At 41.4% G+C, this 26,668-nt stretch overlaps 1 protein-coding gene across 1 annotated transcript in view; it reads right to left on the bottom strand.

Moving 5' to 3' along the window:
- The window catches only part of ATP6V1H (ATPase H+ transporting V1 subunit H), a 146,352-nt gene that overhangs the window by 71,641 nt on the left and 48,043 nt on the right, over positions 1-26,668 (bottom strand). Inside the window, exons 10-11 of the mRNA XM_088469540.1 lie at positions 19,933-20,030; positions 6,192-6,384 (exon numbers count right to left, since the gene is read on the bottom strand). Of these exons, the coding sequence (XP_088325666.1) occupies positions 6,192-6,384; positions 19,933-20,030 (291 nt within the window). The remainder of the gene's footprint in view (positions 1-6,191; positions 6,385-19,932; positions 20,031-26,668) is intronic.

Here is a 26,668-nt window from a genome sequence, read left to right as displayed (position 1 = left end):
CTACCAGATCTCTCTACATACACACACACACACTACCAGATCTCACTACATACACATACACTACCAGATCTCACTACATACACATTACCAGATCTCACTACATACACACACACACACATTACCAGATCTCACTACACACACACACACACACACACACACATTACCAGATCTCACTACACACACACATTACCAGATCTCACTACACACACACACACATTACCAGATCTCACTACACACACACATTACCAGATCTCACTAAACACACACACACACTACCAGATCTCTCTACATACACACACACACACACTACCAGATCTCACTACATACACATACACTACCAGATCTCACTACATACACATTACCAGATCTCACTACATACACACACACACATTACCAGATCTCACTACACACACACACACACACACATTACCAGATCTCACTACACACACACATTACCAGATCTCACTACACACACACACACACATTACCAGATCTCACTACACACACACATTACCAGATCTCACTACACACACACACACATTACCAGATCTCACTACACACACACACATTACCAGATCTCACTACACACACACACACACATTACCAGATCTCACTACACACACACACATTACCATATCTCACTACACACACACACATTACCATATCTCACTACACACACACACACATTACCAGATCTCACTACACACACACACACATTACCAGATCTCACTACACACACACACATTACCAGATCTCACTACACACACACACACACACACATTACCAGATCTCACTACACACACACACATTACCAGATCTCACTACACACACTCACACATTTACATGAGTAGATATAGGGAGTAGGGGACTGACCTGCTGCTGCTGCCGGGAACTGCTGGAAGAGCAGAAGGACCCAGAGGTAGACCCCATCAGCTGCCGGCTACCCAGAGTAGTTCCCGCGGACAAGAAGACTGCTAAGAAGCCTGCTGCCAGGACCAGAGGGAAGGAGCCACCGTAGCAGAGGACTTTATGCTGCTGCTGACGCCTATAAATAGGAAGGTCGAGGAGACTGGAGGGACAGCCTGACAGCCGCAGGCAGAAGAAGGGCCATCCCCTGAAGTGGACCAAGAGGACCCTAAAAGGACCAGCGCCACCTTGCATGGGGGTAGAAGGGGCCACCACTGTTGCGTCTCCTGCTGAAGCCTCCGTCAGAGAGGTACTGTGTAAATAGACGGCCACCGCTACCCATAACCCCGCGTTGGCCGGCCTTCACGTCACACGTTGTGAGTGACGTCTCCATTTGTAGGCTCCGCCCGATGCGCATGCGCAGTGCTAATTTTAATGGGGTCGGTGGCAATGTTTGCTGGACAGCGGGAGCCCGAAGTAAAAATCGTGAGGCTCCCGCTAAAAGCGGGAGGGTAGGCATGTATGGTACATAACAGCATAAAACCAACCAGTATAAGTACAGAATAATCTATACTTTCCACTGTCACTGTATTTTTCAAACTTTAGAGCTTTCAAAGTATAAATGCTATTACTATTTTCCTACACACACATTTTGTGTGCTTTAAGTACCCATCTTTTTACTATTCAGAAACAACAATTTTACAGTAATGGAAAATATTTAGACACAGAAGTGCATTTATAACAGGATTTTAGTGCTACTGCCTTTCAGTAGTGTTTAAGGTAGCGTTGTCCATGCACACATAAATTATAGCAGCATCTCACAGCATTTAAAGCCATGGCCAAAAGTTTTGAGAATGACACAAGTATTGGTTTTCACAAAGTTTGCTGCTTCAGTGTTTTTAGACCTTTTTGTCAGATGTTACTATGGTATGCTGAAGTACAATTACAAGCATTTCATAAGTTTATGCAAGAGTCAATATTTGCAGTGTTGACCCTTCTTTTTCAAGACCTCTGCAATTCACCCTGGCATGCTGTCAATCAACTTCTGGGCCACATACGGACTTGATGGCCGCCCATTCTTGCTTAATCAATGCTTGGAGTTTGTCAGAATTTGTGGGTTTTTGTTTGTCCACCTGCCTCTTGAGGATTGAACACAAGTTCTCAATTAGATTAAGGTCTGGGGAGTTTCCTGGACATGGACTAAAAAATTTTGATGTTTTGTTCCCCGAGCTACTTAGTTATCACTATTGCCTTACGGCAAGGTGCTCCATCATGCTGGAAAAGGCATTGTTCGTCACCAAACTGTTCTTTGATGGTTGGGAGAAGTTGCTCTTGGACAATGTTTTGGTACCATTCTTTATTCATGGCTGTGTTCTTAGGCAAAATTGAGAGTTAGTCCACTCCCTTGGCTGAGAAGCAACACCACACATGAATGGTCTCAGGATGCTTTACTGTTGGCATGACACAGGACTGATGGTAGCACTCACCTTTCCTTCTCCGGACAAGCATTTTCCAGATGCCCCAAACAATCTGAAAGGAGTTTCATCAGAGAAAATAACTTTACTCCAGTCCTCAGCAGTCCAATCCCTGTACCTTTTGCAGAATAGCAGTCTGTCCCTGATGTTTTTCCTGGAGAGAAGTGGCGTCTTTGCTGCCCTTCTTGACACTAGGCCATCCTCCAAATGTCTTCGCCTCACTGTGCGTGAAGATGCACTCACACCCGCCTGCTGCCATTCCTGAGCAAGCTCTGCCCTGGTGGTGTCCCGATCCTGCAGCTGAATCAACTTTAGGAGACTGTCCTGGCGCTTGCTGGACATTCTTGGGCACCCTGAAGCCGTCTGCACAACTATTGAACCTCTCTCCTTGAAGTTCTTGATGATCCGATAAATGGTTGATTTAGGTGCAATCTTACTAGCAGCAATATCCTTGCCTGTGAAGCCTTTGTTGTGCAAAGCAATGATGACTACATGTGTTTCCTTGCAGGAAACCATGGTTAACAGAGAACGAACAATGATTTCAAGCTCCACCCTTCTTTTAAAGCTTCCAGTCTGTTATTCTAACTCAATCAGCATGACAGTGATCTCCAGCCTTGTTCTCATCAACACTCTCGCCTGTGTTAACGTGAGAATCACTGACATGTCAGCTGGTCCTTTTGTGGCAGGGCTGAAATGCAGTGGAAATTATGTTTTTGGGATTAAGTTCATTGTCCCTTCAAATGGACCTTGTTTGTGGCCACCAAATCATGAGGCTTGGTGCAATTTTGCCCAACTCATTGTGTTTTCCTCTTAAGTTTAGACTAACCTTTCCATAGATTTTATATTACTGTGACTCTTGTATCCAGCCCATCTGTGTCACCCCTGTTTGTCTGCCCCCTCCCCTTTAGAATGTAAGCTCTCACGAGCAGGGCCCTCTTCCCTCATGTGCTTCTCCTTCACTTAATTATACAACCCTTTGTTGCTGACACCATGCTGCTTATTTAAGTGTTATGCAGCAATGTATAAATCATGTATTTGTTCTGCATTGTTTGTACTGTTAATAACTGTTTTCTTGTGTGCTCATTTGTTTTTGTACTGTGTAAGTGGCTGCAGAACCCTTGTGGCACCATATAAATAAAGGATAATAATAATAATTGTCATGGCAAAGAGGGACTTTGCAATTAATCTGCATATACTCCAGAATGTCATGAAGAGTGATCAAATTGCCATCATAAAAACTGAAGCAGCAGACTTTGTGAAAACCAATACTTTGTCATGGCTGTAGAATGTAGCCTTGATTTGCCTGTACAGCTCCCATAACCCAGTACCTGTCCCTAATAGATGCATTACAATATGAAAAGAGATGATACACAACATCTTACATGCCATTGTGCTTTAAATCTTTAGTCTTTAACATTTTAAATGTTTTTTTTTCCCTAAAGAGTCCCTGTTGCCATGATAACAAGAAATCCATTGAAGCTTCCAATATCGGTAGCACTTACTACACTACAAAAGCATCATTTATTGGGCTTCTCGAGAATCTGTAAACCAGACCTATTGATTTCAGATGAAAATAGATATGCTGGGGTGTTAGATGTGTATGGTCTCACTTGGTGTTATTACCGAAGAGTGTTTATTGTCTGGGGATTTTTTTCACACTGAATACACAATATTTAGCAATACTTTATTCTTACAAACAAATTTCTAAATGAATAAATAATGCTTTCCCATATGAAAGCAGATCTGAACAGTACTTTCCTGAAAGGGAAGAGAAAAATGCTCTTTGTACTGTAGATCACATGGAGCAACATAAAAGGTAAGATAAAATGTCATCTATAGACTGCAACAAGTCATTACCCACACAGTAGGCAAATCATAAAAAAAAGCAAATATGTTTATTTTGGCATCAATAAATAACATTTTAAAAAAGCATCTTAGGGGGTTAGATGGATGCCGGGTGGTGACAACAATAGGGGAAAACAGACTTATCAGAGTCATATGAATAGACAAGTAATTGTAGATTGTCATGAGCTTGGATGCATAGTGTATAGAGTGCAAGTTTAAAGCTTACTACACCTGGGCACAAACAAAGCATTCTAAAAAAAGAAAAGACAAGTCTCCAAAATGTCACTTTCTAAAACAACTAAGGTTTCACCGGCAATAATTCCTTTTGAATTCCCCTTTTAGAGAGATTAATATTTTAAGCAAGTCTGAAAATGTACATATCGCTAGCATAGGCTATATTGATTATAAACACAATTTACAATAACTGGGCCAAATAAAAAAAGTGTAGTTCACTGTAATACCTACTGCACTTCCCCCTCTCTCTCTCTCTCTCTCTCTCTCTCTCTCTCTATCAGTAGGGCACCTCTATCCACTTTACCTCAGGCTAAAAGCAACCATATCAGATATTGGTGGGTTGAGATGCCGCCACTGCTCTACTTCCCTTAAAGCATGCAAGACTTGTAATCTCTTAGAGCCAATATGAAGTGGACATTCAAATGTTGGTGTGCACTACTCTAAAGGAGCATAAACACTAGACGATATGCTCCCGGAGCGATATCGTCTAGTGTGTCCCTGGCAGGGTGTGCTCAATGTCGTTCATGACATTGAGCACACCCGCTGAACGATATCGTTAACGATATCGTTCAGCGACGGGCTCTCTCCCCCATTCCCCAACATGCAGCAACCTGACGATATCGTCAGGTTGGTCTGCATGTTTGCCAGATGAACGATAAAGACGAACGACCTGCGGGAAAGCGTATCGTTGGTTGTTCGTCGTTATTGTTCATCGTTTAGGTGAAAAAATGGACGATAAAGTGAACGACTGAACGATATAGTTATCGTTCAGTTGTCCACTTTAATCACCCAGTGTGTACGCATACTATCTGTGAGGAGAGCAAAGGAGGCAGAAAAGATTTAATTCATAAAACAAAATGTTTGTTATTATTTATAAAAAGAAAATGTAAACTGGCAAGAAGGGGATCTTAAAAATGCTAAGACACTACTTGACTGGAATAACTGCACAACAAGAAGTTAGTTACTTATTGTGCACTTTAGCTAAAGTAGTATTGTATTGTTCAGAACACCTTATTTTGGACATATTACAGTTGTCAAGGACAATTACAAAATATTTTTGAAGTATTGTTAATTCATCCAATTTTATACACGTCATGCCAACACCAGCTCTGAAAAAAGAAACTATAGCAGGCAGCTGTGTCTATCTTGCAGAGAAGACACAAGACACTCAGATTTTCATTAAATGAAAAGGTTACTTTTCAGCTCAGTGGAAAGGTGTGTTTATTTGCACATATAAACAAATATTGTACTCATCACTATATGGTTTTATCCATACATGACCCTAGGCCTACTAGAGTTGATTTTAATCACAAAATGAAATGTAGATTCATCATTATTGTCGATCTCAGTTGCAATACATAGTGAAAATTGTTACAATAATTGAAGACAGTTTTCAAAGATAACAAAGCAGAGTTGAGTATTGTAGTTTGTTTCAATTATCCCTCAGCATGTAACTAGACTAGAGTTTCCCAAACTCGGCCCTCAAGGCACCTTAACAGTCCAGGATTTAAGGATATCCATGCTTGACCACAGGTGACTTAATTATTGCCTCAGTCAATTTGGTTTAACCACTTGTGCTGAACCATGGATCTCTCTAAAACCTGAACTGTTGGGGTGCTTTGAGGACCGCATTTGGGAACCTCTGAATTAGACTAAACAAAATAACATTTATACAGACGTATTAATAAACACATACACTAGCATAGTACATAATTATATGGGATGGTTTACCTTGAAAGCAGCTAGAATAATCCTTGTCACTTTCTCTTTGACAGACTCCTGAAGAATGTCAGACAATACTGGCACAATGTTGTATCGTCGCAGGTATTCACACATTTGTGGGCTGAATGCAAGCAGCCAGATTGAGAAGATCATTTGATATTGGAGTTGGAATCCACATTTGTTACTCAGTACAGACATAATGCTGGAAAAGATCAAAACTGTATTAGCACCACAAAAGATTGTGCATTATAACCAAATATACAGTCAACACTAGTACAGAATTGGGTTGATCCCTTAGGAAATCCAGTGTTTGGTCAATGGAACAGATTTCTCTACTTATTGTAAAAGTACATCAGCTACTGTAATGCAGTGTCAGGGGTAAGCTACCTGTCACACTCCAGTTGCTGTGGAACTACACCTGCCAGCATGCCTGGCCAATTTTGCTTTGACAAAGGCCAAATTGTGATGGCTAGTCGACTGGGTCAGTGCATCTCCTGGAGCAGGTCTTGTGGGTTGATTCTGGTATGAAGTGGTTAGTACCTAACAAAAGTGGTCCAAGGAAGGACAACTGGAGAACCGGCAACAGGATCATGTACACCCAAGGCTCATTGAGGTGCGTGGGGAGCGAAGGCTAGCCCGTCTGGTCTAATTCCACAGAAGAATGTAGCACATATTGCTGAAAAAGTGAATGCTGACTGTGATAGAAAGGTGTCAGAACACTCAGTGCATCACAGCTTTCTAGGTATGGGGCTGCGTAGCTGCAGGCCGGTCAGGAAGTCCATGCTGACCCATGTCCTCTGCCGAAAGCGCCTACAATGGGCGTGTGAGCATCAGAATTGGACCATGGAGTAATGGAAAGAGATGGCCTTGTCTGATGAATCACATTTTTTTACATCATGTGCATGGTTGAATGCATGTGCATAGTTTATCTGGGGAAGAGATGGCACCAGTATGCAAGCCAGCAGAGGCACTGTTATGCTCTACCGATTCATGTGGATGTTACTTTGACATGCAACACATACCTAAACATTGTTGCAGACAAAGCACATTGCTTTATGGTAATGGTATTCCCTGATGACAGTGGCCTCTTTCATCAGGATAATGCATCCTGCCACACTGCAAATATTGTTCAGGAATGGTTTGAGGAACATGACGAAGAGTTCAAGGTGTTGACTTGCCCTCTAAATTCCCCAGATTTCAATCCGATCAAGCATCAGTTGAATGTGTTGGAAAAATACGTCCGAGCCATGGAGGCCCCACTTCACAACTTACAGGACTTAAAGGTTCTGCTGCTAACATCTTGGTGTCAGATACCACAGGACACCTTCAGAGGACTTGTGGAGCTCATGCCTCAGAGCTGCAGCACAAGGGGGACCTAGCTTTATGGGGTACTATAATTGTGCTGCTTTCAGAGTACAGAGGATAGATACAAATGCCCCCAAGTTCATTGTGGCTGATCGTGCCACAAATGTGCGTGCACATCGCGCTATGCGCTACAATACGCTATGGGGTGTCCCCGATCGTGGGAGTGCATCTCCATCAAGTCCTATGCGTCTCCCATTCATTCTTATGGTGATGAAAATGCACGTCTCTGATCACGGGAGTCCGTCTCGCGCCACGCATGACGCGATTCGCTGCACTACAGGCAAAGAAGTAGCTGGGCATATCTGTAGATAGATACTAGATGGATACTATGTCGATAGATACTAGATGGGTACATACATATAGAGAGAGAGAGACTAGAGATTAGATAAATAAATTAGATACATTTAAAAGTATGATAGATAGGTAGTTAGATACCATAACAGATAGATATTAGATATCCTTTCACAAGGGTCAGTTATCGGATTACACACTGATTGTCATGCGACAGGAAATTTGTGGTATATTTAATACTCTGTCCGCACTAATTGATATATGTTGGCAAGACAATTTGCATAGTCAAAGAAAGAGTAGCCATGCAAAGATCATCTATCACAGTGGTTCTCAAACTCGGTCCTCAGGGCCCCACACAGGTCACATTTTCCAGGTCACCTAGCAGGTGCACAGGTGTATTCATTACTCACTGACATATTTTAAAAGATCCACAGGTGGAGCTAATTATTTCACTTGTGATTCTGTGAGGAGATCTAGAAAACATGCACTGTTTGGGGTCCTGAGGACCGAGTTTGAGAACCTGTGATCTATCAAAAAGACTCTCATAGTGACTGGCCAAACCACTTCCTGAATGTGGCCATACTATGAAAGACTATTTTATGCTGTTGGATCATATTCCCTCTCTTTGCAGAGGTGATGACAAGCACAGATTATTATTGTAAAGGTAATGCCAATGGATATATATATTAAATATGATGTCGCCCAAAGATCTTAACAGGGAACTGTCCTTGGCTTGTTTTGTGAAATCATTTAACAAAGATTTTTTTTTTCCTTTTTTAACTTTTTACATGTAACTTTTTATTGCAGGTTTTATATGGATGGACTATACATAGTTTTGTTGGGATTAGTTTGCTTTAATAAATAGTAGTTATGTTTATATTATACTCAATGGTTCACTTTCAGGTTTTACTTTCCACTTTCTGGATTTTCTTTCGTTATACTTTGTGCCCATTTTCTTGCACCTATGAGTATTTCTCTGATGTGCTGCAGCTTTAAAGTGGTCTTTAAATCTCTGGTTGCTTAGCAACTGTATGTAGACTTAATTTGCTGTATGCAGCTCTGTATGGAATATAACCAGAGACTACAGTGTACGTATATTGTTTTTTCTTGTTATAGATGTAGTTTTATATTTTGCATTGATGTGATTTCCTTCTGTTTATATTTTTCCCCAAGTATTGATGTACTTTTCTTCTGCACCAAATAGAGCAGGTGCAGAGGTTTACTTATATCATGTGACTATCTGGTTATCGAAGAGTGGCTCTTACACTGCCCAGGGAGGTGTGGGGCATGCCTTCTGTTGCCGGGGATGCTTGCAGATGCACTGTAATGTAAACTCTGGTACTCTGGAATAAGCTCCTATACTTGTGAGGTAGGAGGGGGTGTGTCTGCTGATGACTGAGGAGATACAGTTTTACCGGTGAGAGTTGTTATATTTGATTGATTTGGGCATTGTTTGCAGCATAATTAAGCGGCCATAATTGAGCAGACCATTGAGAAATATAAACTTATGGTAGACTTACCTAGATAACTCCTTTTCTTTGAGGTCCATAGGGTCCACAGGGATACCATGGGAATATTATGGTTGGAAGACCAGGCACCAAACAGTTAAAGCTTTAGCTTCCTGAATGCCATGGGTCCTCCTCCATATATTTTCCCCCGCCCCTAGCCATAGGACTTCAGTTTAGCTGACAAGCCTAAAGGCAGGAGATGGAAAGAGGAGAAGGAAGAACAATCATACACCAGAAACACTCTTACAGAAGATGATGGAATCTGTAACCAAAAGAAAATCACCCAATGAAGCCATGTGCATCAGGATGGGTGCCCTGTGGACCTCGAAGAAAAGTGGTTATCTAGGTAAGTCTACCATAACTCTATATTTTTTCTTCAGGGTCCATAGGTATCCACAGGGATACCATGGGGATGTCCAAAAAGCAGTTCCCCTAGGGTGGGGGATGCTCCTGAGTAGAATGGAGAGCTCATTGCGCAAAGGAAACATCCTGGGAGGCAAAAGTATCAAAGGCATAAAATCCAAGAAAAGTGTGGACAGAAGACCACGTGGAAGCCTTCCACAATTGTTCAACAGAGGCACCACGACTGAATGCCCACGATGGCCCTACAGACCGAGTAGAATATGCTGTCACTGTGCTTGGGACAGAAGGATCAGCCTGTGTGTACACCTCAGACACTCTCTGATTTCGGAGCAATTTGCGCACACGCAACTGTAGAGCCGAAAACCTGTCCACTGGTAGAAAGATCCTTTGTGCCAGGGAATCCAGTAGTGCCCCCAGATGTACCATCTTATTGGAGAAAGGGAAGACCTTTTCCAATTGATTATCTAGCCCTGCTCCTGTAGACAAGCAGTGGTCAGCTGGAGATGATGTTGTAAAATCTCCGTAGACTGTCAATATCAGGAGATCATCCAAGTATGGCAGTATCCTGACTCCTTCTGAAATGAGCAGTCATGGCCACCATTATCTTGGTAAACACCCAAGGGCTGTGGACAGACCAAAAGGCAATGGTAATGATGCTAACGAACAGCAAAACTCTTGGTGGATAGTGCAATAGGTTCATGCAGATATGCATTCTGTATGTCCAGGGAACCCTGAAATTCCCAGGTTCCATTGCCAGCATAATTGACAGTACGGTCTCCATACGGAACTTGGGTGCATGCCTGAACCTGTTGAGAGATTTCAGATTCAGAATAGAGCGATACCCATTTAGCTTCAAAATCAAAAACAAATTGAGTAATAACTCCTTCCTTGTTAGCTAAAGGAACCTGGAGTTGTGCAAACAACCTTCTGGGGAGTAACCCTTTAGGAAGGTGTCGCGTAAGAAGCCCCAGTAGGGAGTGGGATTTCCCACCTAATGCACTCTCCCTGTGGGAGAGTGTAAAAAGACACTAGTCTTTTTGGAATCTGGAACAGTCTACCTGGAGTGTTCCATGCTTCCTCCATAAGCTCAGTGAGCTGTTCAGATTGAGGGAATCCAGCCTAAATCACCTTCTGGTGTCTGAATACCAGGTTTATTAGGCTTTAGGAGCCAGCACTTCATCTTCTATAATGAGAATTGAATTAACCGACCATGCTAGAGAGGAACATCCACTGATGAATTATGCTCCTCCTCTCCAAGATAGGCCCAGAGGGAGAAACTTGTGTATCCTCTGCCTCCTCAAATGATATATCAGAATCTGAAAGCAGGGTGGACTGAAAGGACGGTGCAGTCCATCTATATGCTTAGACAGCTGATGCTTTATTCGCCTGTAACATCAGCAGATAGGTAGATGCTAAAAGCCAGATTCTGAACTGAGTGGACATAGTACTCCATCCAGGAAGGATGTATGGGAAGAGGAAACATAGCAGGCTGTAATCACTGTGGGTAATCCAAAGTAGGAGCTAACTGCATCATAACCTGAGACCAGGAGGACATTCAAGGTGACCCCTGAACAGGTGCTGGCGAGGTGGACTGTTGTGGTGCATAACAATCAAACCACAGTCCATCCTGTATGAAATCCTGAGAGGCCAACTGCACAGGATTTACATAAAACCAGCACAGGGACAGCAGTCTTATGTTTACCCTTGTCCTGAGACATGGGAAATACTTGCAAGTAACCTACAACCAGTGTAGGGTTAACAATGCAATGTGACCCCTTTCACAGATAAAAATAAATGTGAAGTACTCTCTAACCCCTATACACCGGGTAGTTGGGGGTTAGGAAAAACAAAAGATAACAAAAAACTTTTTTCTTTTTTTTTTTTTCAGCAGAGTTAGCATAAGTCACATAAAATGCATATAATATATTTGCAAAAGGGCATTAAAATCAACTACCTAAACACATACGTTTTGTAGGATCTACATGCATATAAATATATTTGCAAATGGGCACAAAATCGCAATCACATTGGTAGGAGATAAGTGCAATGCATACAAATATACTTACAAGTCGGCACCAAATCAACAGATACCGCTTTTATACCTAAATTCAAGGTCTGACCCAGAGGTTGGAACAGGGTCACTCAACTCGGGAATCCAACTCTGTCCCATTTTACACCAAGAAGCTACCCAGGTTAACCCTGCAATAACCCGGGTTTTAGCTCTGGTGTAAAAGGGGTGTTATACAAACACAAAAGTTGGTAGGATTCCAGTGCTATATACCTTGACCCTAGGAGAAAAGTATACTCAGTGAGAGCCTAAATCTCCCCCCAGCAGACATTTCCATGATCAATTGCAGCTGAGCATCCCCAATTAATTAGGAGAGGGGGGATGGCAGCAAGTAAATGTGAATTACAATTTAATCTCTACACATCCTGGTAGTTGAGGAACACATGGAGCAATAGCAGTGATAGTTATAGCTGACAGTCATAAATAAAACCTGCCTGAACTCCTGTTTCCCTTTACGCTTAGCATATATACATATAGAGGTAACAATGCAGTGTGACCACCTTCACAAATATCTTAATGAATGTAAAGTACTCAGAAAGAAACTCCCACCCCAAGAGGATGGAGAGAAAACAGTGATAGTTATAATTGACAGACAGAAATTAAAGTGTCAATACAGCAAGCTAGCAAACAGTTACATACAATGCATTTGTAATATAATTACAATCGGCTCTAAATCAACTAAAGCAACGCAAAGGAATGGTAGGACATAGAGCACCGTATACCTTAACCAAGGTAGATGTATACAGCGAGGCAGACCCAGACCTCCTGAGGTCAAGAGCTACAGGGCGCACTGAGCGTGGACCGTGAGCGTCTCATACATATGGAGGGTAGGCGGAGCAACCCAGATGAGCGAAACCCTTTGTAGGGACTGCGTCTGGGTCGGGAGAGAGGCGGCCGGGGGAGCACCTACCTCCCCTAAGTTGCATTAACAACCAGGCATGCTGGCCTCGTGACAGCAGATATGCGTCTGCTTCCAATCCCCGGTGTCAGACGATAGGGCCCCAGCTGCTGTAGTAAGGATGCGGAAAATCCATGGTCCTTACAGCAGCGGCTTCTGGTGCGTCTCTGACAAAAGAAGCAAGGAATGCCACGCGCGATTCCCTGTAGGCGATGAACGGCTTACCTGATATCTCCATGCATCTGGTTGCAGTCCAGGTAGTAGCATTGCTGCTAGCAAGCTCAGCCACAACCCGCTGAAATCACCAGCACAATTACTGATGTTGCGGCCTGGCGGAGGTAGGTGGAGTCGCAGGACAAGCATCTTGATACAGACGCTTGGTACTGCCAACTCAAAAAACTTAAAATAAAAGCTTAGGACTGCCTGAGCAGTTCCCTGTTACAAAAGTGCGTCTGAATCCTGCCGCACCAAACAACAAACTGAAGTCCTATGGCTAGGGGTGGGGTATACATGGAGGAGGACCCAGGGCATTCTGGGAGCCAAAGCTTTAACTGTTTTTATGCCTGGTCTTCCAACCATAATATTCCCATGGTATACCTGTGGATCCCTATGGACCCACGAAGAAGAAATGTGTGTTAAGCACACCGAAATGGTTGTTGGGCTGGGGCTCATTATGATGCTGTATTGCATTTGGAGTGCTTGAACCACCTCTGATAAGTATGCATCTTTCAGTACGGCTCTGTGGAATGAATTTTGTTTGCATTATTACTGGTGTGCTGGTCTCTGTTAGCCCTTTTACAGAGCTGCAGAATAATATATATATATATATATATATATATATTTATATATATATATACATACACACACACACACACACTGCTCTTTAACGGCGACACTCAGGGATTGAGAAAAGAAAACGACACAACCATCACTTTCTACCCTGGGTAGAACTATCATATCAGCCCGGGGGGTCACTATTTCGAACCGGTTTCCACGTATCTGCACTACTACGTGCAGCCATGTGTCTAGACCAAGGAATCTTTTTTGAAAGATACAACATCTTTACTTGTGGCTTTAGAAAAGATTTCAAATATACCTGAGAATATACCTTATGTTGCAATGACGTTAGCTCATTGTACACATGTATTCCCCATAAATTGGGTATTTTTGTGACTAGGAAACTGCTTTACAATGGGCGGTATCCAATGAACAACAACAACGGGCCTTATCCAATTAGCCCCGAACATTGTTCGGGCGCTAATTGATCCCTGCGATCGGCGAAAAACAGGGATTTTTTGCAGATTATCCCCTTTTTTCGCCAATGTTTTTTTCACCCTATCCTATTATTTAGAACAAAATAATATATCTCACGAAAACACATAGGTCTGCAAGCTTATCGTGGACTATGTCTGTAATCAGGTCCCAAAAAAGATCCACGATAAGTGTCGGCGTCGGGCAACACTTTGGGGCTAATAGGATAGCCCCACCGTGATCAATTAGCAGCGCTACTTTAGCGCTGCTAATTGGATACCACCCAATGTCTTATACAGTGGTCCTGAACCCAACTTTTTTTTGTGAATTGTTGAAATTAGTCTTACATAAGAATTTCTTCTGGTATGACGGTAGGCATCCTCTGTGGCCCCATGGTATGCTAACGCCTTCATGTTCAGCACTGAGGATCTATTTTTCTCAGCTAGTTCAATTCTCAAAATGTGCTGTATTTCACAAGATACAAAGATGATATCCTGCTTCTATGGACTGGAGGCAGGTATCATCTACTTATGTTCAATTCTGGATAATCATAATGATAGGCATGGTCCTGTTCAATTAACCTACAAGATGGATCTCAACACTATTGAGGTTTTAGATGTTTCAATAAAGATTGTGGGTAAGAAATTGTGCACAACCTTGTTTGTGAAACCTATTGACCGTACCATCTTACTCTCTCCAATTAGTTTCCATCCTTCCATCCTGGCTCCGTACAGAAGGGATTGCCATTCTCGCAACTCCTTCGGGTCTGGAGAATTTGTAATAATGATTCTGACATGCATATTCAAATGGATAACATGATTAATAAGTTTGTGGATAGAGCTATTATTTAACCTCATTGTTGAAAATTAATGAGAGGGTTGTGGCTATCCCTCGAAGTAAAACAACAATTATGTTCAAAATCATTAAAAACCACTGGTAATAAAATTACTTGGCCAAGTAGATTTAATACCGCTAGCTTTAAATCTCGTACAGCAATTAGAAAATATTGGCCTGTCAGTGATAAAGATCTAAGTGGTTTACATGATAAAAGTGTTTTGACCTGCAGTAAAAACATTCATAATTACCTGGTGCACCCCGATGTGAGCAAAGAACCTTCTAAAAAATTTTAGTCCCCTTGAAAAAAAGGATGTTTTAAATGTGCTACATAGCTACGGGTGCTGTAATTAAGCATCCCTATACAGCAAAGCAGTTTAAGATTTCCACCATTTTACATGCAGCAGTAAATTCGTAATTTATGCTCTAATATGCCCTTGCGGGAAATATTACATCGGGAAGACTAAGCATCAGTTCAAAGAGAGGATGGCACTGTACAGGTCAGCAAAACGTGCAGCCATCTCTGGAACCAGGGGACAACCTGTGGCGAGGCATTTGGCCTCTGCAGGTCATTATTTAACAGCAATGAGACACATTATCATTGACCAAGTCCCTTCTTTACCTAGAGGTGGAAATAGATCAAAGATGCTTCTACAAAAAAGATGCACTGAGCCCTAGGAGTTTGAATGAAACAATGGGTTTACAGTGTTTTCTATGATGTTTAATGTTGCGCTTCTCTTTGACACCTAAGCTTATGGGTCTAGATTGGATTTTTTCCAGTGCTAGTAATTTGACAGTTGTGTCGTCCGTTTGGATTGACTAAATATTTAAAATCGGCCTTGTTAGGTTAGACTATAATATAATCGCAACTATGTGTCATATAGTTTATACTATTTTGTATTATCTGATCGTTACTTATAGGAAAATTATTGTATTTTGTTATTCGTATTGGGATTTGCTGCCCAGTCTCTGTGATGGCTTTACACTTGGTATTATTAAAAGTATATTATGGGTTTATGCCTTGTACAGGCTTATATACCCATGATTATGTATCAATTTTGCATCATGACTGGACTTTGTATTTTTATTGTGTAGTCTGTAATACTGTGTATTGTAGTTACCATGGTCATGGGCGCACTGGGTGATGTCATCATCATGTGCACTCCAGCGAGAGCTGAGCCGAAAGCAGTGCCGGAGGACGCGGCAACTTGGTGAGGGGGTGCACTTATAGAAGGTTAGTTATTTTTCATTTATGTATTTCCTGATGAAAATACGGTTACATCAAAACGTCGACCAGAAGAAAAAAAAAAGACCAGAAAGTGTTGGTTGTGTCGCTTTTTCGCAATCCCAGAGTGCCGCCGTTAAAGAGCAGTGTTCGTATGGTGTGTTTTGCATCAACTACGGAGGGCAATGGGGTAAAGTAATTCTGTTGCAGTGAGTGCTGGGTTACTGCTATACTTTTATATATACACACACACATCTTCTTAAGGCACCTATGTTTCATAGTGCTGTTTAATGGGTATCTGTGCAGACAGTACTGCACTGAATTAATTTTAAATAACAGTGCAAAACGAGTGTGTGTGCTGTGACATTAACAACCAATTACAGTTCTTATCAACATTTTTAGCACCCTTGAATTTTAATTACATGTACAATATGTCCTTTAAAAAAGGAATGAACTGAAGCAGATTTGGTCTGTAGACACTCATGTCTGGCACAGAACAGCTAAGGATAAAACAATAATATTTTGAAAAAGTGATAGAAAGAAAAACTATAATACATTGAAAGATTGGCATGACAATTATTGGCACCCTTTTGGGCAATTGAAAATCAATTAAAAAAAAACTTAAGTGTGATAAATTAGAGTCACCTATGATAAATTGTCAGTGCTCACATAACTTGAATCAACCAATGAATGATAGATTTAATGTTTAAAAAGGCCACTATTTATTACGTTACTTTGTCACAATGGTGAGGACAAAAGAGCTGTCGGAGAGCATCAGAAGTGCTATTATCACCAAACACAAGACATCTTAAGGGTACAAGGCCATCTTCAAAGACCTTGGCATCCTTGTTTCAACAGTGCGCTATGTTATTATGAAGTTTGCTATACATGGAACTGTAAGGAACCTCCCTGGATGTGGGGGATATAGGACATATCGATTAGAGAAGTTTTTGAAGGTTGATACGAACCACGGAAAAAAAAACTACAGAAAAAATCCCAACTGCTGAAGGCTGACCTGGAGCAACCAGTAGTGATGGTTTCAACCTGTACCAAAGGGCACACACTAAACCAAGAATGGCTTCACCATATTGAAGGAATAATGAAATCATAGGATTAACAAGGCATTTTGGAGCGAAATGTGCTACCCAGTGAAAGAAAACTAGGTTTGAGTTGAAGATCATGGATTCTACAGCACATTAAAAACCCAAAACGCACATCCAAAAGAATGATTGAGAAGGAAAAAAAAGACACTTTTAAAATGTCCAGCAATGAGTCCTGATCTCAAGCCAGTTGAAAATCTTTGGAGACAGCTGATATCTGCCATTAAGAAAAGGAATTCTGGGAATATTCAAGACCGTCAACAAATTGCAATGTGAGACTGAGATATTTTACCAGCAGACAGGTGCAAGAAGCTTATAGATGGCTGCAAGAAACATTTGGAGGCAGCCAATGTTGCCAAAAGGTGTGTAAGGGAGGGTGTCTTTAATACTGTCCATGTCATATGTTTTATTTCTTCTTTGACATTACAACTGTACATGTAACTTGAAAAGGAATGTTGTTTTTGTTCATAACTTTGGACATGCTATTAAAATATTCTGATGATACAAAGTTGGTAAATTTCCATTTCTTTCTTTAGATATTTTACAGGTTATACCAAAAATTCAAGGGTGCTATTAATGTGGACCAAAACTGTATATATTAGCATTCATTAGTCAGATAACTCTACACAGCTAATAGCAGTTGTTTGATTGCTTGGTAAGGGATAAAGCATATCACAGCCATTCAAAAAAATCCAAACATTTATACACACAAAAAACATAAAAACTGGCGATCATTCCTCGTTTATCTGGTTTATTTATCTCCTCAATGGCAGAATACACAATGGGGCTAATCATTTTTTACGCCAGAGTCAGGACAGGAAAGAAGACACAACTGGATGGCATATAGGACAACAACTCCCGACTTTCAGTGTTTTAAGGTTCTCTCCAAAATGTTTGCTATCTTGGAATAATATATTCATAATTTAATTTAATTTAATGATAGTAACATGGAGTAGTCAACCAGATTAGCAGGTAATAATCTCCTGCTTCCTTTCCTCTTACATGGCAGCATATAAAATGATGCCAAAGAAAAAAACTTCACTAGGGTAGATTTACTAAAGCTTCTAAAACAGACAAGCAGTGGTGTTGCCAACAGCAACCAATCAGATTCTGTCTATAATTTTCTAGAATGCAATAGAGAAATGATAGCTAGAATCTTATTGGTTGCAATTGGCAACACCATCATTTGTCTGTTGTAGGAGCTTTAGTAGACCTCATATCTACTTGAACTTTAATAATAAAATTGAAGAGCTTTTTTTTTCCATATAAAAGGTGCCCATCCACTAGAAGACAGGCAAAAGACTGCACGATTACGACATTGTAATTGTACAGTCGTTTGTCAGTCTGTGATGTGCCTACACAGCAGTCGTTCAGTGTAGGCACAATCAATCATCTGCAAAGACGCTGAACCTGACGTTATCAGGTTGACCAGCACGTTTGCATGATGATAGCTGTCTAAAAGACCAATTTTTTAAACAATCTGCAAATGATTTTCGAACGATTATTGAACGATTATCAAACGATATCGATATCGTTCAATTGCTCATTTTAATAGTCTAGTGAATAGGCATCTTAAGTGTAGAAAGTACTTCTCTTCCTCAAACGTCACATCTGCCGAGTCTCAAATATTGATAAAGTAATGTTTAAAGAACGTGAAGATGATCACACTGGCTTAGCAGCGTTCTTTAATGGATGCAGATTCTCTCTGCCCATAGAGTCAGCCATAGCTCTAGTGGTACATTGACAATTTCTGGCATGTTTACGTAGGTGGAAACGTGGCTTTTCCAATGCTAGTTGCAATGCTTTATATAGCCAAAACAATAATTTGTCATCACCATTGCTAAATCCTTTTATTGTTTTCATTAGAACTTTCGGTACCATGGTTATGAGTAGAAACATATGACTCAGATAGTCAAGAGCCACTATAAAAAAAATAAATAAAAAAAAAAGACATTCAAAGCTGCTTCTATTTTCTTGGTGTATCTGGCAAAATACGTTGTCACTTTGGCATTTGCTGATGCTGCCTTCAGGTTTACTAGTGGAAGAATCCATCTTTCTACAGTGTTGACAAATATTTCAGTGTGCAGCACCCATTCTCCTGAGTGTAACAATTTGCGGTGCAAGAAATATGCAGTTATTTTGCTTGTCCCTGCTATATGGGATGAAAATGAAAGATGAACAGGGTAAAATTTGCAGCAGTAAAATAGAGGATGGAGTTCCCAGGAAAGGCACTGCTCCACCCCAAGGCCACTCCTGCGACCTTCCACCCTCAGCTCCTCCTGGCACAACTGCAGATAAGCCCACAAAACTACTAAAACAAATGGTACAAGCTCCAGGATGAAAGAATAGGGAAGAATACACAGGAAGCAGGTAGGTGTGGTCCTATATACCCTCCATTTTTGTCCTGACTCTGGAGCATGGGTAGATTATAACCCCATTGTGTAGGATACCATGCAGGCGGAAGATGATATACCAGCTGTATCTTTGCATATGCTTAGTACATATTGTGCAAAAAAAAATTTTTTGGTATGTTACATATAATACGTATATCAATTTTAAGCCAGGACACATTTCACACAAATACCTTTATGGTATGTTTTACCAAATAAGCATTTACTGACCATATCTGGAGATGTGGAGATAAAAACATTGAATTTCCTGTATAGCTCACTCCTACGCCTCAAGAGTTTGTCTTTATCTTAAGTTGTTTACTGTACTTGTTGAGAGCCTTATCTTTCAATAAATCACATTACTGTTATTCACAGGATGCTGTAAATTCCATGGTGACAGCAATTGTCTTTTAGAAGCTTCTTAGCATTTATGGTTATGCTCTGTAAAGAGCCTTACCAGTTGACACCATCTGTTTCCACCCACGCGAAGCGATACTCGTTAACCCTAAGCATCAGCTGAAGGCATCCAGCGACACACTGTACATACTGGGAGCTCTACAGGTGGAAGAATGGTAGACATTAGGATTGAAAACAGAAGGGAGAGTTATGGGCCTGCAGCAACAACAAAAAAGAACAATTTGTATTTGTAATCATTATCACTTAGAGAGATGCAAAATGATAAGAATGGTAGAGTAATGGGTAAAGTTTTACAGCGCAGTTAATAGGTCTAATAGAACAGCGTGGTCAATAACTTAAGCAAAATGATGTGGCTGTCAGTGAACACAGAGCAAACTTAATGGATGAACTGATGGCTCATTATTGAAACATTACAATATAGCATAATTTGAAGGGACATGTAAATATACTTAACTGCAATTTTAAAAGAAAAAAAAAACTAGCAAAGTTTAAAAGACCATGCTGCAAGAGAGCCCTCTTTGTGTATAAACAAGTTGCTTCTCATTGATGACTGCCATCATGTTACTCCATAGCAGTCCTTTTTGCATGGTCTAAGGCAGTGGCTCCCAAACTTGGTCCTCCAGGCACCCTAACAGTCCAGGTTTTAAGGATATCCATACTTGAGCACAGGTGACTTAATCAGTGCCTCATTTTGATATAACCAACTGTTCTCAGCCATACATATCCTTAAAACCTGGACCTATAGGGTGCCTTGAGGACCGTGGTTGGGAACCCCTGGTCTAAGGTATACCACATTACCTTGCAGTATGATGCCATTATGTTAAATGACTTAGTTATGAACAACAGATGGGGATTGTGCTAACAGTGGTTGGTAACGTTAGAGAACTTTAAATTTATTAGCTTCTAGGTTATTTACTAACATTTATATCTACAAATAATGCAGTGCTTTACAAAGAATATTTAATAAATCACTCAGACCCTGCCCCAGAGGAGCTCACAATCTATATTCCCTACAGCTACACCCAACCTTCACACACACACATCAATTAACCTACCAGTATGTTTTTGGGGTGTGGGCATAAAATAGAATACACTCAGGAAGCCCACACAAACATGAGGAGAACATACAAACTCCACACAGGTACAGCCCTGGTTGGAACAGAACCCACCACTGTGAGGCAGCTATGCTAATAATTGTGTAGCTTATACCCTTTCAACAAACTTTCTGAAATGCTTTTTATTTCTAGCTTTATGTACTAATATAATTACATCACTTTGTCAAACACAATACTGCTCTCAGCATGTAAATCCAATTGCAGAAACAACCCTGTCTGATCATATAACGTACATGATTAAAATCATTTAAAATCACTTAAGGAAGTCAAGTGAAAAGTAGGAGGGAAATCCCTAACTTGAGGTAAAAATGTCTAGACTTGGTTCCTTGACACCCTATAATGATTACTAATACACTCAGATGTTTTTAAAATCACATAACTGGGCCAAAAATGAATGCGTTTTGGGGGTGTTATTCTGCAAAAAGCAGAAGGAATTAAATCATGTGGTGGGGTATAGGTACATGGGAGGTGTTGTATTAATGGGAAAGGTGTTTTTAAGCTTGCAGATGGTAGTTACATGTATTTAACAATTTCAAAGTGGCTTAAAATTACAAAACCTTACAGGTATTTTTTAGTAAAAAAAATAAATAAATATATATATAAAACTTTTCCACGGTTAGTAAAAAGTTAAATGCTTAAATCATCCATTTGACTCCTTTTAAGAGCACCTAATACTTTGCTAATACTACTAATAGTCATTCTTAAGGTTATACAATGTTATTTGCCTCAATTTTTGGGTTCAGGGTGATTTACACACTTTTCCCTAACACCAGACAAAATTACCACACAATCCCAGGATAAGCATTTTATAATTTAATAGCATGACTAGCGGGAGCACACATGCAGAAATTACCACGCGTTAAGTTAAGCTACAGTAGATTTCCGATAACAGTATAGCGGCAAATTGAATTCGGTCCTTTGAATCAAAAAAGCTCAGAACAACTCAATGGCTTAAAGTGTAATTAAAAGTCATCACAAGTAACAAAAATTCACTTTAAAAAAAAAAAAAAAAAAAAAAAGCAACATAGATCCAGCAGTCACGTTTAGTAGATTTATTGTGAAGGTCACATATGAAAAACACATCGTCTAATAGTCAGCAGCAGCCCGCCCGACGACCGTTTCAACCAAATCCTAATTGGTTTTCCTCAGGGGCTAATGGTGCAGTGTCCCTGCTTCTATTTATCCTAAAACAGGGCTCCAAACAATCTCAATCATTGCCCATACTGACATCCCCCGGCCGAGCCCCCTAGTGGTTCATTGGTTGCCGGGTGTCAGGTGTGTGGGCGGAGTCAACAATGTAAACAAACAGCCCCGTGTGTATCCAGACACCGAGACACTGGTGCAGGGTCAGTCGCGCTGATGCACAGCGCAGCCCAAGTGTCACAACACCTATCACGGTCAGGCATGCAACACTAGATGGCATGTGGCCAACTGTGCAGGGCCACAGAGGTGAAGACTGATCTATAGAAAATAGATACTGTATGGGTATATAACAACAGGTGATCGCTGAAGACATGTAAAAATGCCATAATATGAAGTGATAGTGTAAAGTAAGCGGTCACCTTATATATAACCCTATTAAGGGCACACTAGAACCCTAGGAGTGAAATGAAAATCAGGTGGGTTTAAAATTAGTGTGTGCACATATGGCATCATGCATATAGTCACCCCATGGCAGCACATGGGTGAATTAAGCTGAAGTGCAACACAGCCTATGTACTAACATCTGTGCTGCTGTCAGCAATCTATTAGATTTTTTCTTTCTGATGTCGCATACTAACCCAAAAGAACTTTTCTCCACAACTTGATGAGGCCGATGTCCAAAGAATTCTATTTACTGACACAGATGCTTTATTCTTTTATAAGGACAGCCCGGAGGAATTCTATGGGTATTTGCAAAGGTTCAAAAAGATTGAGCTACACTTACATGGGCTGACATTGTCTCAATACTTTAAGGAAAAGCTGATCCCCAGGGGGTTTAGAGATCACACAATCAACCCACTCTGGGGAGACATAACAACGAATTCTTCATCAAGTGGTGCAAGATACTGTATTATACTGCTGGTCATTGAAGAAGCAGGCACTGATCTTGCAGATATCAAAAAGGAAGTTTCAGACCTGGAACCATATTTATTGTTTTCCTCAATACAAACTCCGGAGTGTGACCTTTTATCTAAACTGAACAGCGAATTGGACAAATTTAAAGGGGACTTACTCAAATTTAAAAAAGAAACAAATACAAACAAGTTAAATTAGATTATAAAGAAAACAGAGTCTACCCTTGGTTCTCTTGTGTGGAACCAAGAAAATTCAGACCCCAGTACACAAGAACAGGAGCAAGACCTGTGGTACAATTCACAGATATAGAGAGCCAGTCGCAAATTTCAGCAAGTGATTTGGATGCCCCATCTGGCTCCTCACAAGGGGGCCCGATCTGGCACAGTCAGATAGGCACAGAAGAGCCCCAAAAAACCTAATGTACCCACCATACACTTAGATTCAGTGATCTTTAATCTCTCTGACCACAGACTTACCACAGCTGAGCTTTCCCTGCTAAACCGAGGTCTGTCTTTTGTGCCTACATTAAACACAAGACAGTTTCAACTGGTAGGTGGACCTGTATAAAGTTAGCAGACAGCTAAGTTTAAAGGATAATTTTCCCATGACCAGTCAAAAGACGTCTCCATGTTGCAATCTGCTCAACATCAGCAACATGAAAAAATTCCCGATAAAATCCAGTAAATTTGATCCACCGTATCTTAATCCCTCAATCAATGAGGGTGTTGAAACAAGATATGGTACCATTCGTTGAGAAACAAAGTTTTGTATCATAATATCTCTCTTGAAGAGAGAAAGGCGATCAAACCTCTACGGGGGGACAGTAAATTGGTTATCCAAGCAGCAGATAAGGGAGGAAGCATTGCATTACTAAATTACAGTGATTATGTCACTGAAGCCAATCGTCAACTGGCTAACATGAATTTTTGAATTTTACCAAAAATTGCAATATGATCCCACTTGGTGTTATAAAAAGGAGGTAGATGCGATTATTGCACTGGGAGTGAACAATTGTTACATAAAGTACATCCACAGCGGATTTTCTCATGCAGGCCCATCCGAATATACCCTTCCTTTACACCCTACCCAAGGTTCATAAATCTTTAACAAATGCTCCCGGGCGGCCAATAATTTCAGCTACGGGCTCACCCTGTCAGCCCCTATCACAGCTAGTGGACTTTTATCTGCAGCCATTAGTTAAGGACACAGCAAGTTTCATTGAGGGGAATCGGTTTGGCCGGCGGTTCGATTCCCGGCAGCGCCTGGCCGACAGATGAGCAGAGCCCGGCAGTGGAAGCCCGATAGCGCTGGAAATCCCGACTGTCCCTAAGGTAAGTATAAACTAACCTAACCCTCCTTAGGGGTGCCTAACCCTAACCCCCCCTTCCCCGCTGCCTAACCCTAAGTCCCCCCCGGGGGTGCCTAACCCTAAGTCCCCCCCGGGGGTGCCTAACCCTAAGCCTCCTTCTCCCTAGCCTAACCCTAACCCCCCACCCGGGGGGGTGCCTAACCCTAAGTCCCCCCCCCGGGTACCCTAAACCTAACCTAACCCTCCCCCCCCACGGTGCCCGGCATCCCTTGCCAGGCGCCGGTCTCCCGGCATTGGGGAAATGTCAGGCATCTACATCTAGATGCCCGTCATTTCACCCTCGCTGGGATATGACAGTCGGGTAGCCGACTGCCGGTATTAAGGCAGCTGGTTTCCCGATTGTATACCCATTGAGGACACCACAATTTTTTTTTTGTAGAAAACTAGGCAATAATCGGATGAATCGGTGAGGATTCTATATTGGTAACATTGGACGTGTCAAGTCTATATACCAACATCCCGCACACCTTGGGTTTGGAAGCTTGTTGGAACCTTATGACCAACAATACCCTGTATGTGGGGCCACCAGTGGATTACACCATGTTGCTCATGGAATTCATATTAAACAAATATAAATTTTTATTTGAGAACCGCTTATACCTATAGAAACAGGGCACTGCGATGGGGTCCAATATGGTCCCATCGTCTACCAACATTTTTACGGTGGAATATTAGCAGACACACATCAGTGGCAATTTGGAATACAGTCAAGATCTTCTGTTTATGTACGTTATATAGACAATCTATTTTTTGTTTGGCAGGGTGGAGAAGCCAAACTTCTGAGATTCATTGATCACCTCAACTCCTTACCAGGATCAATTTGCTTCAGCCTCACGTTTAGTAGCAACACATCAATTTTTTAGGTGTGTCAATTACAAATAACAACGGAACTCTATCCACTAAAATTTACAACAAAGAATCTGAAAAAAATACGCTACTCCATGCTACCAGCCTCCATTCTACTCCCCTCAAGAGGGGCTTACTGTATTCAACATCTTAGAGTGATCAGAATTACTTCTGATCCCCTGCAGATACCTCAAGCCCTTTCAGTTATGGGAAAATGCTTCCTTGAACGAGGATACACAAAAGGGAAGCATTTCATTACGGAAGCATTTCAAAAGATCAGACAACTTAAAAGGACCTTCTGACTGAAAAAATGGAATTGTCACAATCAAGTCCAAAGAAAATTAATTTCTGTACTACATTCGCCACTGCCTCACATTACATTCGTAAAAATGTTTTGGAACATTAGCACTTTGTTGCCAGTGATCTTGTGCTTTTCACCGCTATAGGTGAAGTCCTGATTTGCCTACAGATGCAGACCCAACTTAAAAGATCTATTAGTCACAACAGACTATTCCAAAAAGAAGGCCAACACGAAAACCAACTGGCTGAGCAAAAAACCAGGCGTGTACAAATGCACGGGATGTGCCAACTGCCAGTTTTTACCAATTTGGAATTATTTTATCAGCCCTCAAGACAACAAAAAATACACTGTCAAACATAGGTTGTACTGCAATAGTAAATATGTAGTCTATATTCTTAAATGCCCTCGTAATTTATTATATGTGGGCAATACCAGCAGGATGCTAAAGGAGCGTCTTAGCCAACACTGCTCTTCTATCAAAAAAAGCTTAGGCAACAGTACAGAACAACTGGACCTCAAGAATCTACCCGTGGCCAGGTATTTCCGAGAAAAAAACCACACAATCCACCAGCTGAAATGTTGCATCATTGGAAGGGAATTATGATGTATTTACACACTTAAGAGTCTAGCCAATGGCCTCAATGAGGAATTTCAGATTGTTTTGTTTTTTTTCAACACCCCTGACTCATCTTGTTTATCAGACTGCTTGGAAATTGTCCACTTTGGGACTATGATATGTACATCTGGGTCCGGTATGATTTACCGCCGGCCGCACGGCCGGAGGTTCAAATACCGATAGCGGGTGCCCGGCAGGGGTGAAAATTCTGATAGTCCAAGGTAAGTATTTCCTAACCCTATTCTACCCCCTAACCCTAACCCTCCCTTAGGGGTGCCAAACCCTAACCTCACACCCCAAGTGCCTAACCCTTATCCCCCCGCTAAGTGCCTAAACCTAACTCTCCCTTCCCTGCCAACTAATCCTAAGTCCCCCGGGGGGGGCCTTACCCTAACTTCCCCCAGGGGTGCCTAACCCTAAGCCCCCCTTTCCCCTACCCTAGCCTCCAGAGGGGGTGCCTGACCCTAAGTC

Source organism: Taudactylus pleione, unplaced genomic scaffold, assembly GCF_031769625.1.
Source record: "Taudactylus pleione unplaced genomic scaffold, aTauple2 ptg000093l, whole genome shotgun sequence".
Lineage (NCBI taxonomy): Eukaryota > Metazoa > Chordata > Amphibia > Anura > Myobatrachidae > Taudactylus > Taudactylus pleione.
This window is presented reverse-complemented; position numbering and strand designations above follow the sequence as displayed.